Raw genomic sequence first — 11,806 nt, forward strand, 5'->3', positions numbered from 1 at the left:
CCCCCCGCCAGGACGGTCCCGTGGAGGGGGGGGCACAGCCGAGATGCCAAGCGAGGGGACCCGGGGGGTGCGGGAGGGGGGGGCTGCCCCCCACCTGTGGGGCCGGGCCGGGGGGCTGAGGACATTCTCCAGGTCCGCGTTAAGGCAGCTCGGGGGCCCCCGGCACCGCCCCACACCGGCCGGGATTGGGGTGTCCCGGGGGGGTCCTGGTGAGGAGGGGAAGCCCCCCCGGCACGGGGCGAGCGTGGCACGAGCACAGGACACGGGTGACACCTGGACATGCGAGCGGAGCCGGGTCTGGCAGCACCTGGGGGGGGACACGCGGGTTGGGGGGGCCGGAGCCACCCAGGGCGCCCCCCGGGAATGGGGGGGACCCCAGACCCTGCAGGGCTCGGAGGGGGCACCGAGGGGTGTGGGGGGGTCTGGGAGGAGTGGGGTGTAGGGATTTGGGGGAATCCGAGGGACAGGGAGGGCTGGGGGACACCCAGGGAATGGGGGGATCGGGGAATGGGGGGGATGGAGGGGTCGGGGTCACTCGAAGGACGATGGGGGGGATGCCCGGGGGTCCCTGAGGTGAGGTGGGAGGGGGGTCCCGCACCCGGGGGTCCCGTACCGGGGGGGCATTAACTGGCTGCCGTCTCCTGGCGCAGGGGGAAGAGTTTGGCCGCCTCCTCGGCCTCGCAGGCGCAGGACAGGTCACTCCTGGGGGGGCACGGGGTGTCAGCCGGGCCCCCCAGGCCGAGACCCCCCCCCAGCCCCCGGCCCTCACCTGTTGTCATTGATGTCTGTCACGTTCCCTGCAAGGAAGAGCAGCAGCTCCAGTGGCGGCGCTGGGGACACCCCACCCCCATGACACCCCCCCAAAACCGGGGACACCCCCACGCCCGGCCCCCCCTCACCATTATCCACGTTGAGCTGCTGGTAGGAGTCCGGGGGGCTGCTGGAGAGCGTGGGGGGGGCCGCTGGCAAAGCTGGGGGAGAGGAAAGGGGGACAGAGACCCTTGAAACCCCCCCTGGGCACTGCTGGCACCAGGGGGCCCTGCTCCCTCTCCAGCCCCTCGGGAACCTGTGCCTGCCCCCCCCTTCCCACGGAATCCCCCCCCGCCCCAGCAGCCCTCCCCTCAGAACCCCCCTCCCCTGCACCCCTCCTGCCCCCCCGGGACCTTCCACGCCCCCTCCACCCCCTGTGCCTCCATCCCCTCCCCCCAGGATCCCCCACACCTCCCCCCCACCCCCCGCACCCCCTGTGCCCCCTCCGCCGTCCCCTCCAGACCCCCCGATCGCCCCCACTCACAGGCCGTGGGGGCCGGGCAGGGTCCCGCCCCGGGGTACCCCTGGAAGAGGCTGTTGGTGTAGCTCAGCCGGTGGGCGATGGCACCTGCCCCGGCCGCACCGGCTTGGCTGGGGGGGCACGGGGGGGTGAGGGGCGCTGGCTGGCACCCGGCACCCCCAGGGAGCCCCCCAGGGTCTGTGACACCCCCTGGGCCGGACCCTCTGCCCTTGCAGGGGGTGTCAGCCCCAGAAAGCCCCACGCACCCCAGAGCGTGCCAGGATGGGTACCCCCATGCACCGCCATACCCTCCCTGCACCCCCCTGTGCCCATCCTGCATCCCCTGTGCCCACCCTGCATCCCCTGCACCCCCTGTGCCCATCCTGCACCCCCTGTGCCCATCCTGCACCCCCTGTGCCCACCCTGCAACCCCGTACCCACCCTGCACCCCCTGTGCCCACCCTGCACCCCCCGTACCCACCGTGCACCCCCTGCATCCACCCTGCACCCCCTGTGCCCATCCTGCACCCCCTGTGCCCACCCTGCACCCCCTGTGCCCACCCTGCACCCCCTGTGCCCATCCTGCACCCCCTGTGCCCATCCTGTACCCCCTGTGCCCACCCTGCACCCCCCCGTGCCCACCCTGCACCCCCTGTGCCCATCCTGCAACCCCTGCATCCACCCTGCACCCCCTGTGCCCATCCTGCATCCCCTGTGCCCACACCCTGCCACCCCCCTGTGCCACCCCTGCACCCCCTGTGCCCACCCTGCACCCCCCTGTGCCCATCCTGTACCCCCTGTGCCCACCCTGCACTCCCTCTGCCATCCTGCACCCCCCCTGCACCCCCGTATCCCCCGTGCCCATCCTGCACCCCCTGTGCCCGTCCTGCACCCCCGTACCCACCCCTGCACCCCCTGTGCCCATCCTGTACCCCCTGTGCCCATCCTGCACCCCCTGTGCCCATCCTGTACCCCCTGCATCCACCCTGCACCCCCCTGTGCCCATCCTGTACCCCCTGCATCCACCCTGCACCCCCTGCACCCCCTGCACCCCCTGCATCCCCCGTGCCCACCCTGCACCCCCGTACCCACCCTGCACCCCCTGTGCCCATCCTGCACCCCCGTACCCACCCTGCACCCCCTGTGCCCACCCTGCACCCCCCTACCCACCCTGCACCCCCTGTGCCCACCCTGCACCCCCTGTGCCCCATCCTGCACCCCCTGTGCCCCCCTGCAGCCCCCGTACCCACCCTGCACCCCCCCTGCCCCCCCTGCACCCCCCCTGCACCCCCGTACCCCCCGTGCCCATTCTGCACCCCTCGTAACCCCCCGTGCCCACCCTGCACCCCCTGCACCCCCGTACCCCCCGTGCCCCCCCTGCCCCCCGCTGCCCGGTGCCCGCCGTGCCCCCCGTACCGATGTGGGCTCCGGGTCCCCTCCGCGCCCCCCGGGCCCTCACGGCCTCCCGGATCCGCTCCACCTCCTGCTGGTAGCGGCGCTTGTCCAGCCGCGCCCCCTCCTTGGCCGCCCTCAGCGCCCCCTCCAGGGCCTGCACACGCCCAGCCGTAGCTCGCAGCCGCTTCTCCAGCTTCGGAAGCTCACAGCGCAGGTCTGCATTGTCACGGACCAGCTGTGCGACACGTCAGTACCGGCACCGGCACCGGCACCGGCACGGGCACCGGCATCCACACACACCGGCACCGGCACCGGCTCCGGCTCCGGCACCGGCATCCATACACACCGGCACCGGCACCGGCACCGGCATCTACACACACCGGCACGGGCACCGGCATCCATACACACCGCACCGTCTCCGGCATCCACACACACCGGCACGGGCACCGGCATCCACACACACCGGCACGGGCACCGGCACCGGCATCCACACACACCGGCACCGGCATCCACACACACCGGCACGGGCACCGGCATCCACACACACCGGCACCGGCTCCGGCATCCACACACACCGGCACGGACACCGACACCCGCACACACCGGCTCTGGCACCGGCATCCACACACACCGGCACCGGCACCGGCACCGGAATCTACACACACACCGGCACTGGCACCGGCACCGGCATCCATACACACCGGCACCGGCACCGGCATCCACACACACCGGCACCGGCACCCGGCACCGGCTGCGGCATCTACACACACCGGCACGGGCACCGACACCCGCACACACCGGCACTGGCACCGGCACCGGCATCCACACACAGCGGCATCCACACACATCGGCACCGGCACCGGCACCGGCACGGCACGGGCACCGGCATCCACACACACCGGCACGGGCACCGGCATCCACACACACCGGCACGGGCACCGGCATCCATACACACCGGCAACGGCACCGGCACCAGCACCGCATCCACACACACCGGCACTGGCACCGGCACCGGCACGGGCACCGGCATCCACACACACCGGCACGGACACCGACACCCGCACACACCGGCACCGGCACCGGCACCGGCATCCACACACACCGCACTGGCATCCACATACACCGGCCACGGACACCGACACCCGCACACACCGGCATCGGCACCGGCATCCGCACACACGGCACCCGGCACCGACACCCGCACACACTGGCACCGGCACCGACATCCACACACACCGACACCGGCACAGACACCCGGACACACCGGCACCGGCACCGGCATCCACACACAGCGGCACCGGCACCGGCACCGGCACCGGGGCGCCCTCCGGTGCCTGCCCTGGCAGCCCAGCCCGCCCCTGCGCCCGCCCGGCCCGCACTGTCACGGAGCCGCTGTGCGACCCGGCAGAGCTGGCACCGGGACCCCACCGGGACCGGGACCCGCTCCCACCATCACCCGCATCGGCCCCGGCACCGGCACCCACCCGTTCACACCGGCACATCCACATCCATCCACAGCCGCCGGTACCGGCACCGGCACCGACATGCACACACACCGGTACCGGCACCGGCACCGCACACACCGGCACCCGCACACACCGGCACATCCACATCCATCCACAGCCGCCGGTACCGGCACCGGCACCGACACACACCGGCACCGACACCGGCACACACCGGCACCGACACCGGCACACACCGGCACTGACACCGCACACACCGGCACATCCACATCCATTCACAGCCGCCGGTACCGGCACCGGCACCGACATCCACACACACCGGTACCGATACCGGCACCGGCAGTGACCCGCTCGGTTCCCACAGTGGCACCGGCACCAGGCACCCACCAGCCCGGCCCCACAGCGGCGGGGGCAGCGCCGGGTGCCCCACAGCCCCCCGCCCCCAGCAGTGCCTGGGTGGGGGTCCCGGTGCCCCCAGCGGTGCCTGGGTGGGGGTCCCGGTGCCCCCCAGCAGTGCCTGGGTGGGGGTCCCGGTGCCCCCAGCGGTGCCTGGGTGGGGGGTCCCGGTGCCCCCAGCGGTGCCTGGGTGGGGGTCCCGGTGCCCCCAGCGGTGCCTGGGTGGGGGTCCCGGTGCCCCAGCGGTGCCTGGGTGGGGGTCCCGGTGCCCCCAGCGGTGCCTGGGTGGGGGTCCCGGTGCCCCCAGCAGTGCCCCATGTCCACATGCAGCAGTGGGGCCGTGGAGGGGGCAGTGGGGGGGGGGGGGCAGCGGGGGCGCAGGGAGTGAGGGAGGGGCTCCAGAGCCGGGGAGTGAGGGAGGGGGGCAGGAAGGTGCCGGTCAGAGCGGTGCCCCCCACCCTGCAAACCCGGGGGCTTCGGGGGGCAGAGGAGATGGGGGGGGTCCATTGCCCTCCGCTGGGGGGGTGGGGGGGATTCCCCCCGCGTGGGTGCTGGGGGGGCTCGGTACCTTGGACACCCAGAGATCCAATGGGGAGGAGGCAACGGGGGCAACAGAGCCGACATCAGCGAGGGGGCCGGGGGTCACCCCGGGGGGGGCAGGGTGGAGCAGGGTGGGGCAGGAGGGAAAGGGGCGCTGGGGGTGAGGCCGCAGGGGGCACCAGGAAAGCAAAGGGAGGCTGCAGAACTGGGGTGACCCCCTGTCCCCCCGTGCCCCCCTCACGCACCTGTTTGTGAACCTTTGTAAGCTGCTCCAGGTTGTCTCAAGAAAGGAAATCTTCTGCTTCTGGGAGTGGAGCCCCCCACTGTCCTCGGGTTCCAGCTCTGCGCTCTGGGGGCACGGGGACCCCCGTCGGAACCGGATCCCTCCACTGGGAAACCCCTTCCCTTCCCTTCCCTTCCCTTCCCTTCCCTTCCCTTCCCTTCCCTTCCCTTCCTTCCCTTCCCTTCCCTTCCCTTCCCTTCCCTTCCCTTCCCTTCCCTTCCCTTCCCTTCCCTTCCCTTCCCTTCCCTTCCCTTCCCTTCCCTTCCCTTCCCTTCCCTTCCCTTCCCTTCCTTCCCTTCCCTTCCCTTCCCTTCCCTTCCCTCCCCTCCCTCCCCTCCCCTCCCCTCCCCTCCCCTCCCCTCCCCTCCCCTCCCCTCCCCTCCCCTCCCCTCCCCTCCCCTCCCCATATCCCACTTTCATTGTTCCCCCTTTTTCCCTCCTTTCCCCCCTCACTTTCTTGACTCGAGTCGTGACGTCTTGAACAAACAGCTTGCGCAGGTTGTGGAGGGTCTGGAGTTCACGGGCCTGGCAGGGGGTGAGGGGTGAGGGGTGCACGGGGACCCCCAGACCCCCCCAGACCCCCCCAGGCTCCCCCAGACTCCCCCAGGCTCCCCTGAGCTCCCCAGGCCCCCCCACCTACCACGGTCTCCTCCAGCCCCTTGAGGTCCTGCTTGGACTGTTCGTGGCGCTCGTAGAGGAGCCTGGGGGGCAGGGACCCCAAAGTTAGGGGGGCTCAACCCAAGGGGGGCACCCCTGGGTTTGGGGGGGGCAACCCAACATTGGAGGGGGTCAATGAAAGGAGGGGAGAGCATCCCAAAGTTGCTCTTTCACTTCAAACTTGAGGGGGGCACCCCAAGTTTGGGGAGGTCACTGCAAGGATGGAGATGTCATTCCATGGTTAGGGGGGTCACCCCAAGGTTGGGAAGCACCTCAAAGTTGGGGGGGTCACTTGAAGGTTGGGGGCTGTCAGGGGGGCTCTGGGGATCAGGTTTACAGTCCCAAGGACGGGTCCTGGGGTCCCTGGGGTTTGGGGTTCCCGGGGTGTCAGCGGGGTCACGGGGGATGGGGTTGGGGTCCTGTGGTGAGGCCCTGGTGGGTTCTGGGAGTTGGGGTTGGGGTCCCCAGGAGGATCCCGGGGAGCCCTGGGGGTTGGGTTGGGGTCCTGAGGGGAGCCCCAGAGGCCCCTGAGTTGGGGTCCTGGGGGTCTCACGTGAGCTCCTGCAGCCGTGCGGCCTTGGCCCTCTCCTCTGCCCGCAGAGCCTCGTGCTCCGCCCGCAGCCGCTCCAGCTCCAGCTCCAGCTTCTGGTTCTGGCTGTGACAGACACACGGACACGGGTCAGGCATGGACGGACACGGGGACACGACAGATGGACAGATGGACAGATGGACACAGGAGCAGGGAATAGACAGATGGGTGAGGGAAGGATGGATGGACAGAATGACAAGTGTTGGGGTCAGTGGGTCAGAGCTGGATGGAAGGATGCCATGGATGGGGAGAACAGGTAGATGGACAGGGGGCCATGGATGGACAGACTGATGGACACGAGGTCAACGGGGATGGATGGATGGATGATGGATGGATGGATGATGGATGGATGATGGATGGATGGATGATGGATGATGGATGGATGGATGATGGATGATGGATGGATGGATGATGGATGGATGGATGATGGATGGATGGATGATGGATGATTGATGATGGATGGATGATGGATGGATGGATGATGGATGGATGGATGGATGGATGGATGGATGGATGGATGGATGGATGGATGATGGATGGATGGATGATGGATGGATGGATGGATGGATGATGGATGATGGATGGATGATGGATGGATGGATGATGGATGATGGATGATGGATGGATGGATGATGGATGGATGGATGGATGGATGATGGATGATGGATGGATGGATGATGGATGGATGGATGATGGATGGATGGATGGATGGATGATGGATGGATGATGGATGATGGATGGATGATGGATGGATGGATGGATGGATGGATGGATGGATGGATGGATGGATGATGGATGGATGGATGAGGGATGGATGGATGGATGATGGATGGATGGATGGATGGATGATGGATGGATGATGGATGGATGGATGGATGGATGGATGGATGGATGGATGGATGATGGATGGATGGATGGATGGATGATGGATGATGGATGGATGGATGGATGGATGGATGGATGGATGGATGATGGATGGATGGATGGATGGATGGATGGATGGATGGATGGATGATGGATGGATGATGGATGGATGGATGGATGGATGATGGATGATGGATGGATGGATGGATGGATGATGGATGGATGGATGGATGATGGATGGATGATGGATGGATGGATGGATGGATGGATGGATGGATGGATGGATGGATGGATGGATGATGGATGATGGATGGATGGATGGATGGATGATGGATGGATGGATGATGGATGATGGATGGATGATGGATGGATGGATGGATGATGGATGATGGATGGATGATGGATGGATGATGGATGATGGATGGATGGATGGATGATGGATGATGGATGGATGATGGATGATGGATGATGGATGATGGATGGATGGATGGATGGATGGATGGATGGATGGATGGATGATGGATGGATGATGGATGATGGATGGATGATGGATGATGGATGGATGATGGATAATGGATGATGGATGGATGATGGATGGATGGATGGATGGATGGATGGATGGATGATGGATGGATGGATGGATGGATGGATGGATGATGGATGGATGATGGATGGATGGATGGATGGATGATGGATGGACAGGGATGGATGGATGATGGATGGAGACAGATCCATGAGAGGATTGTCCTTGCCTGCCCCCACTGCCCATCCCTCCAGGGATGTCAGGGAAGGAACAGGGCTGGGTGAGGGGTGGAGGGGGGGGGACAGCCTGGACACGGCTGAGGTCAGGGTCAGGGTCAGGGTCAGGATCAGGGTCAGGATCAGGGTCAGGGTCAGGGACAGGGTCAGGGTCAGGATCAGGGTCAGGGTCAGGATCAGGGTCAGGGTCAGGGTCTGGCCTGGGTTGGGGAGGGGTCAGGCCCAGGTGAGGTTCATGTTGGGGTGGGGTCAGGGGTCAGGGCCGGGGTCTGGCCAGCCCCACTCACTCCCGCAGCTCATCGATGGTTTTCTGCCGCTCGTTGACCTCGTCCCGCAGCCGCGCCAGCTGCTTGTGCTGGGCCTCGCGCTGGCTCTCGAGCTGCAGCTCCAGCGCCGCCTGCGCCCACACGGGGCCTCAGCTCGGGGCACCCCGAGCACCCCCGGGCACCCCAACAATTCCTGGGCACCCCAGCACCTCCCAGGGATCCACACACCCCAGCACCTCCCAGGGACCCCACACCCCAACATCTCCTGGGAACCTCAGTGAGCCGCATTCGCAGCAAGTCCTTGGAGCTGACATCTCCCAGAGACCCCACACCCCTACACCTCACAGAGATCCCAACACCCCCCAACACCCCACAGCCCCCCAGCATCATCCAGGAACCCTCACCCAACTCGAGCACATCTCACACACTGTAAGAACCCCCAGCTGCTCCCCCCCACCAAATCCCCACACCCTTCAGGGACCCCGAACCCCCCGGGGCTGCTGTGCCCCCCTGCACCCCTCACCTTGACCTCGTCCGTGTCCTGGGTCTCATCCTGCTCCCGTTGCTTCCGAGCTGCCCCCTGTGCAGCCTCTGTAGGCCCCAGCAGGACAGGGACCCCTCAGCCCCCCGAGTCCCCTCCATGGCCCCCAGACCCCCATACTCCCCCCAGTCCCCCATGCTCCCCATCCCCCTGAGCCCCCTGTACCGCCCCATACTCCCCCAGCCCCCCGTGTCCCCCCACCCCTGTGCCCCCCATCTTCCTGAGCCCCCTGTACCGCCCCGTGTCCCCCAGCCCCCCGTGTCCCCCCACCCCTGTGCCCCCATCCTCCTGAGCCCCCTGTACCAGGGGGACCCCAGCCCCCCTGGGTGCCCCCCGTGCCGCCCATTCTCCCCCCATTCCCTTGAGCCCCCTGTGCCCCCATCCCCCTCCCCTGAGTCCCCACCCAGCTCCTGCAGCCGAGCCAGACCCCGCTCCCCCCATGTCCCCGGACTCCCCCCGAGGTCCCGCACTGTCCCCAAGCCCCCCGCGCCCCCACCCTGCGCCTGCAGCCGCGCCAGCTCCTCCCCGAGCGCGTCGTGAGCCTCCTCCAGGTGCCGCTTGCGCAGCTCCAGACTCTGCGCGTACTCGGTCAGCGAGCGGATCTTCGCCTCGTGCTGCACCGGCACCGGCACCGGCCTCAGGCTCCGCCCGGGGGGCACCGGCACCCCCCGGCACCCCCCGGCACCCCCCCGGCACCCGCGGGCACCCCGGAACTCCCCCAGCACCCCGACACCATCCCCCCCGTCACCCGCGGGGGCACCACCCTGGCGATCCCCAGCCCCAGGACCACCCTCCAGGTGCCCCCCGCCACCCCCCAGGGGCACCACCCCCACTGGCACCCCCAGAGCCACCGAGCCCCCACCACAGGGGAGTCAAACCCCCAGGTCACCAAACCCAGGGTCACCCAACCCTCGGAGCCACCAAACTCTGGGCCCCCCTCAACGCTGAGGTCACCAAATGCACAGCCAAGAAATCAGGGTCACCACACCCTGGGGCCACCAAAACCTGGGGTCACAGGACCCCTAGGCCACCAAAACCTGGGGACACCAAAGCCTTCAGCTGCCAAACCCTTGATCCAGCAAACCCCGGTGTCTCCAAATCCCAGGGACACAAAACTCGGAGCCACCAAACCCTGGAGCCACTAAACCTTGTGCCACCAAGCCACAGGGTCCCCATGGCAGTGGCACTGCCCGCGCCCCTGGCACACCTGGGAGATGAGGAGCTGGCAGGAGGACAACTCGCGCCCCGTCACCTCCAGCTTGCGGTGACACTCGACCTGCAGGTTCTCCAGCTGCCGGCAGCGCTTCACCACCGACTTCACCTCGGACTTGATCTTGCTGATGTAGAGCCGAGCAACCGCGAACTCCTCCTCGATGGCCCCGCTCACCTCCACAGGCTGGGCAGGACAGCGGGCACAGGAATGGCACGGTGTGGGTATGGCATGGCACAGCACGGCACAGCACGGCACAGCACGGCACAGCATGGCACAGCATGGCACAGCATGGCACAGCACAGCATAGGTGAGTGCCACACACGGGTACAGCATGGCACAGCATGGCACAGCATGGCACAGCATGGCACAGCATGGCACAGCATGGCACAGCACAGCATAGGTGAGTGCCACACATGGGTACAGCATGGCACAGCATGGCACAGCATGGCACAGCACGGCACAGCATGGCACAGCATGGCACAGCACAGCATAGGTGAGTGCCACACACGGGTACAGCATGGCACAGCATGGCACAGCATGGCACAGGTGAGTGCCACACACAGGCACAGCAGGGCACAGCATGGCACAGCACAGCATGGCACAGCACGGCACAGCATGGCACAGCACAGCATAGGTGAGTGCCACACACGAGTACAGCACGGCACAGGTGTGTGCCACACACAGGTATGACATGGCACAGGTGTGTGCCACACACAGGTATGACATGGCACAGGTGAGTGCCACACACAGCATGACATGGCACAGGTGAGTGCCACACACAGGTATGACATGGCACAGGTGAGTGTCACACACAGGTATGACATGGCACAGGTGTGTGCCACACACAGGTATGACATGGCACAGGTGAGTGCTACACACAGCATGACATGGCACAGGTGTGTGCCACACACAGGTATGACATGGCACAGGTGTGTGCCACACACAGGTATGACATGGCACAGGTGAGTGCTACACACAGCATGACATGGCACAGGTGAGTGTCACACACAGGTATGACATGGCACAGGTGTGTGCCACACACAGGTATGACATGGCACAGGTGTGTGCCACACACAGGTATGACATGGCACAGGTGTGTGCCACACACAGGTATGACATGGCACAGGTGTGTGCCACACACAGGTATGACATGGCACAGGTGAGTGCCACACACAGGTATGACATGGCACAGGTGAGTGCCACACACAAGTACAGCGTGGCATGGGCACAGTGTGGGCAGCACACGGGTGTGGCACAGCACGGCATTGAATGGTGCGGGCATGGCACGGGCACAGTGTGGCACAGGCACGTCCCAGGCACGGGCACAGTGTGGCACAGGCACATCTCACACACGGCTGTGGCCACGTGGGGATGGCACCCACGGGGGGTGGCACAGTGGGGACATTACGTGGTCACTTCACACACCTGGGCGTGGCGTGGGCAGTGCAGGGCCATGGCGTGGGCATGGTGTGGCATGGGCAGCGCAGCCTGGCACGGGCTGGGTGTGACACTCACGGGGGTGTCGTGGCACAGGTGTCACAGGAACATGAAATGGGCACGGGATGGACAT

The 11,806-nt window shown here is 66.6% G+C and overlaps 1 protein-coding gene across 1 annotated transcript in view; it reads right to left on the bottom strand.

Moving 5' to 3' along the window:
- Positions 1-11,806, bottom strand: part of KIF5A (kinesin family member 5A) — a 24,980-nt gene continuing 13,174 nt past the window's right edge. The window contains 16 exon segments of the mRNA XM_058861085.1: positions 1-307; positions 614-702; positions 770-797; positions 900-971; positions 1,295-1,369; positions 1,372-1,401; positions 2,687-2,900; positions 5,310-5,344; positions 5,347-5,413; positions 5,801-5,872; positions 5,988-6,048; positions 6,558-6,659; positions 8,504-8,613; positions 9,006-9,073; positions 9,520-9,637; positions 10,231-10,419. Coding sequence (XP_058717068.1) covers positions 624-702; positions 770-797; positions 900-971; positions 1,295-1,369; positions 1,372-1,401; positions 2,687-2,900; positions 5,310-5,344; positions 5,347-5,413; positions 5,801-5,872; positions 5,988-6,048; positions 6,558-6,659; positions 8,504-8,613; positions 9,006-9,073; positions 9,520-9,637; positions 10,231-10,419 — 1,320 coding nt within the window. The 3' untranslated portion in view covers positions 1-307; positions 614-623.

Source organism: Poecile atricapillus, chromosome 35 (genome assembly GCF_030490865.1).
Source record: "Poecile atricapillus isolate bPoeAtr1 chromosome 35, bPoeAtr1.hap1, whole genome shotgun sequence".
NCBI classification, from domain to species: Eukaryota; Metazoa; Chordata; class Aves; order Passeriformes; family Paridae; genus Poecile; species Poecile atricapillus.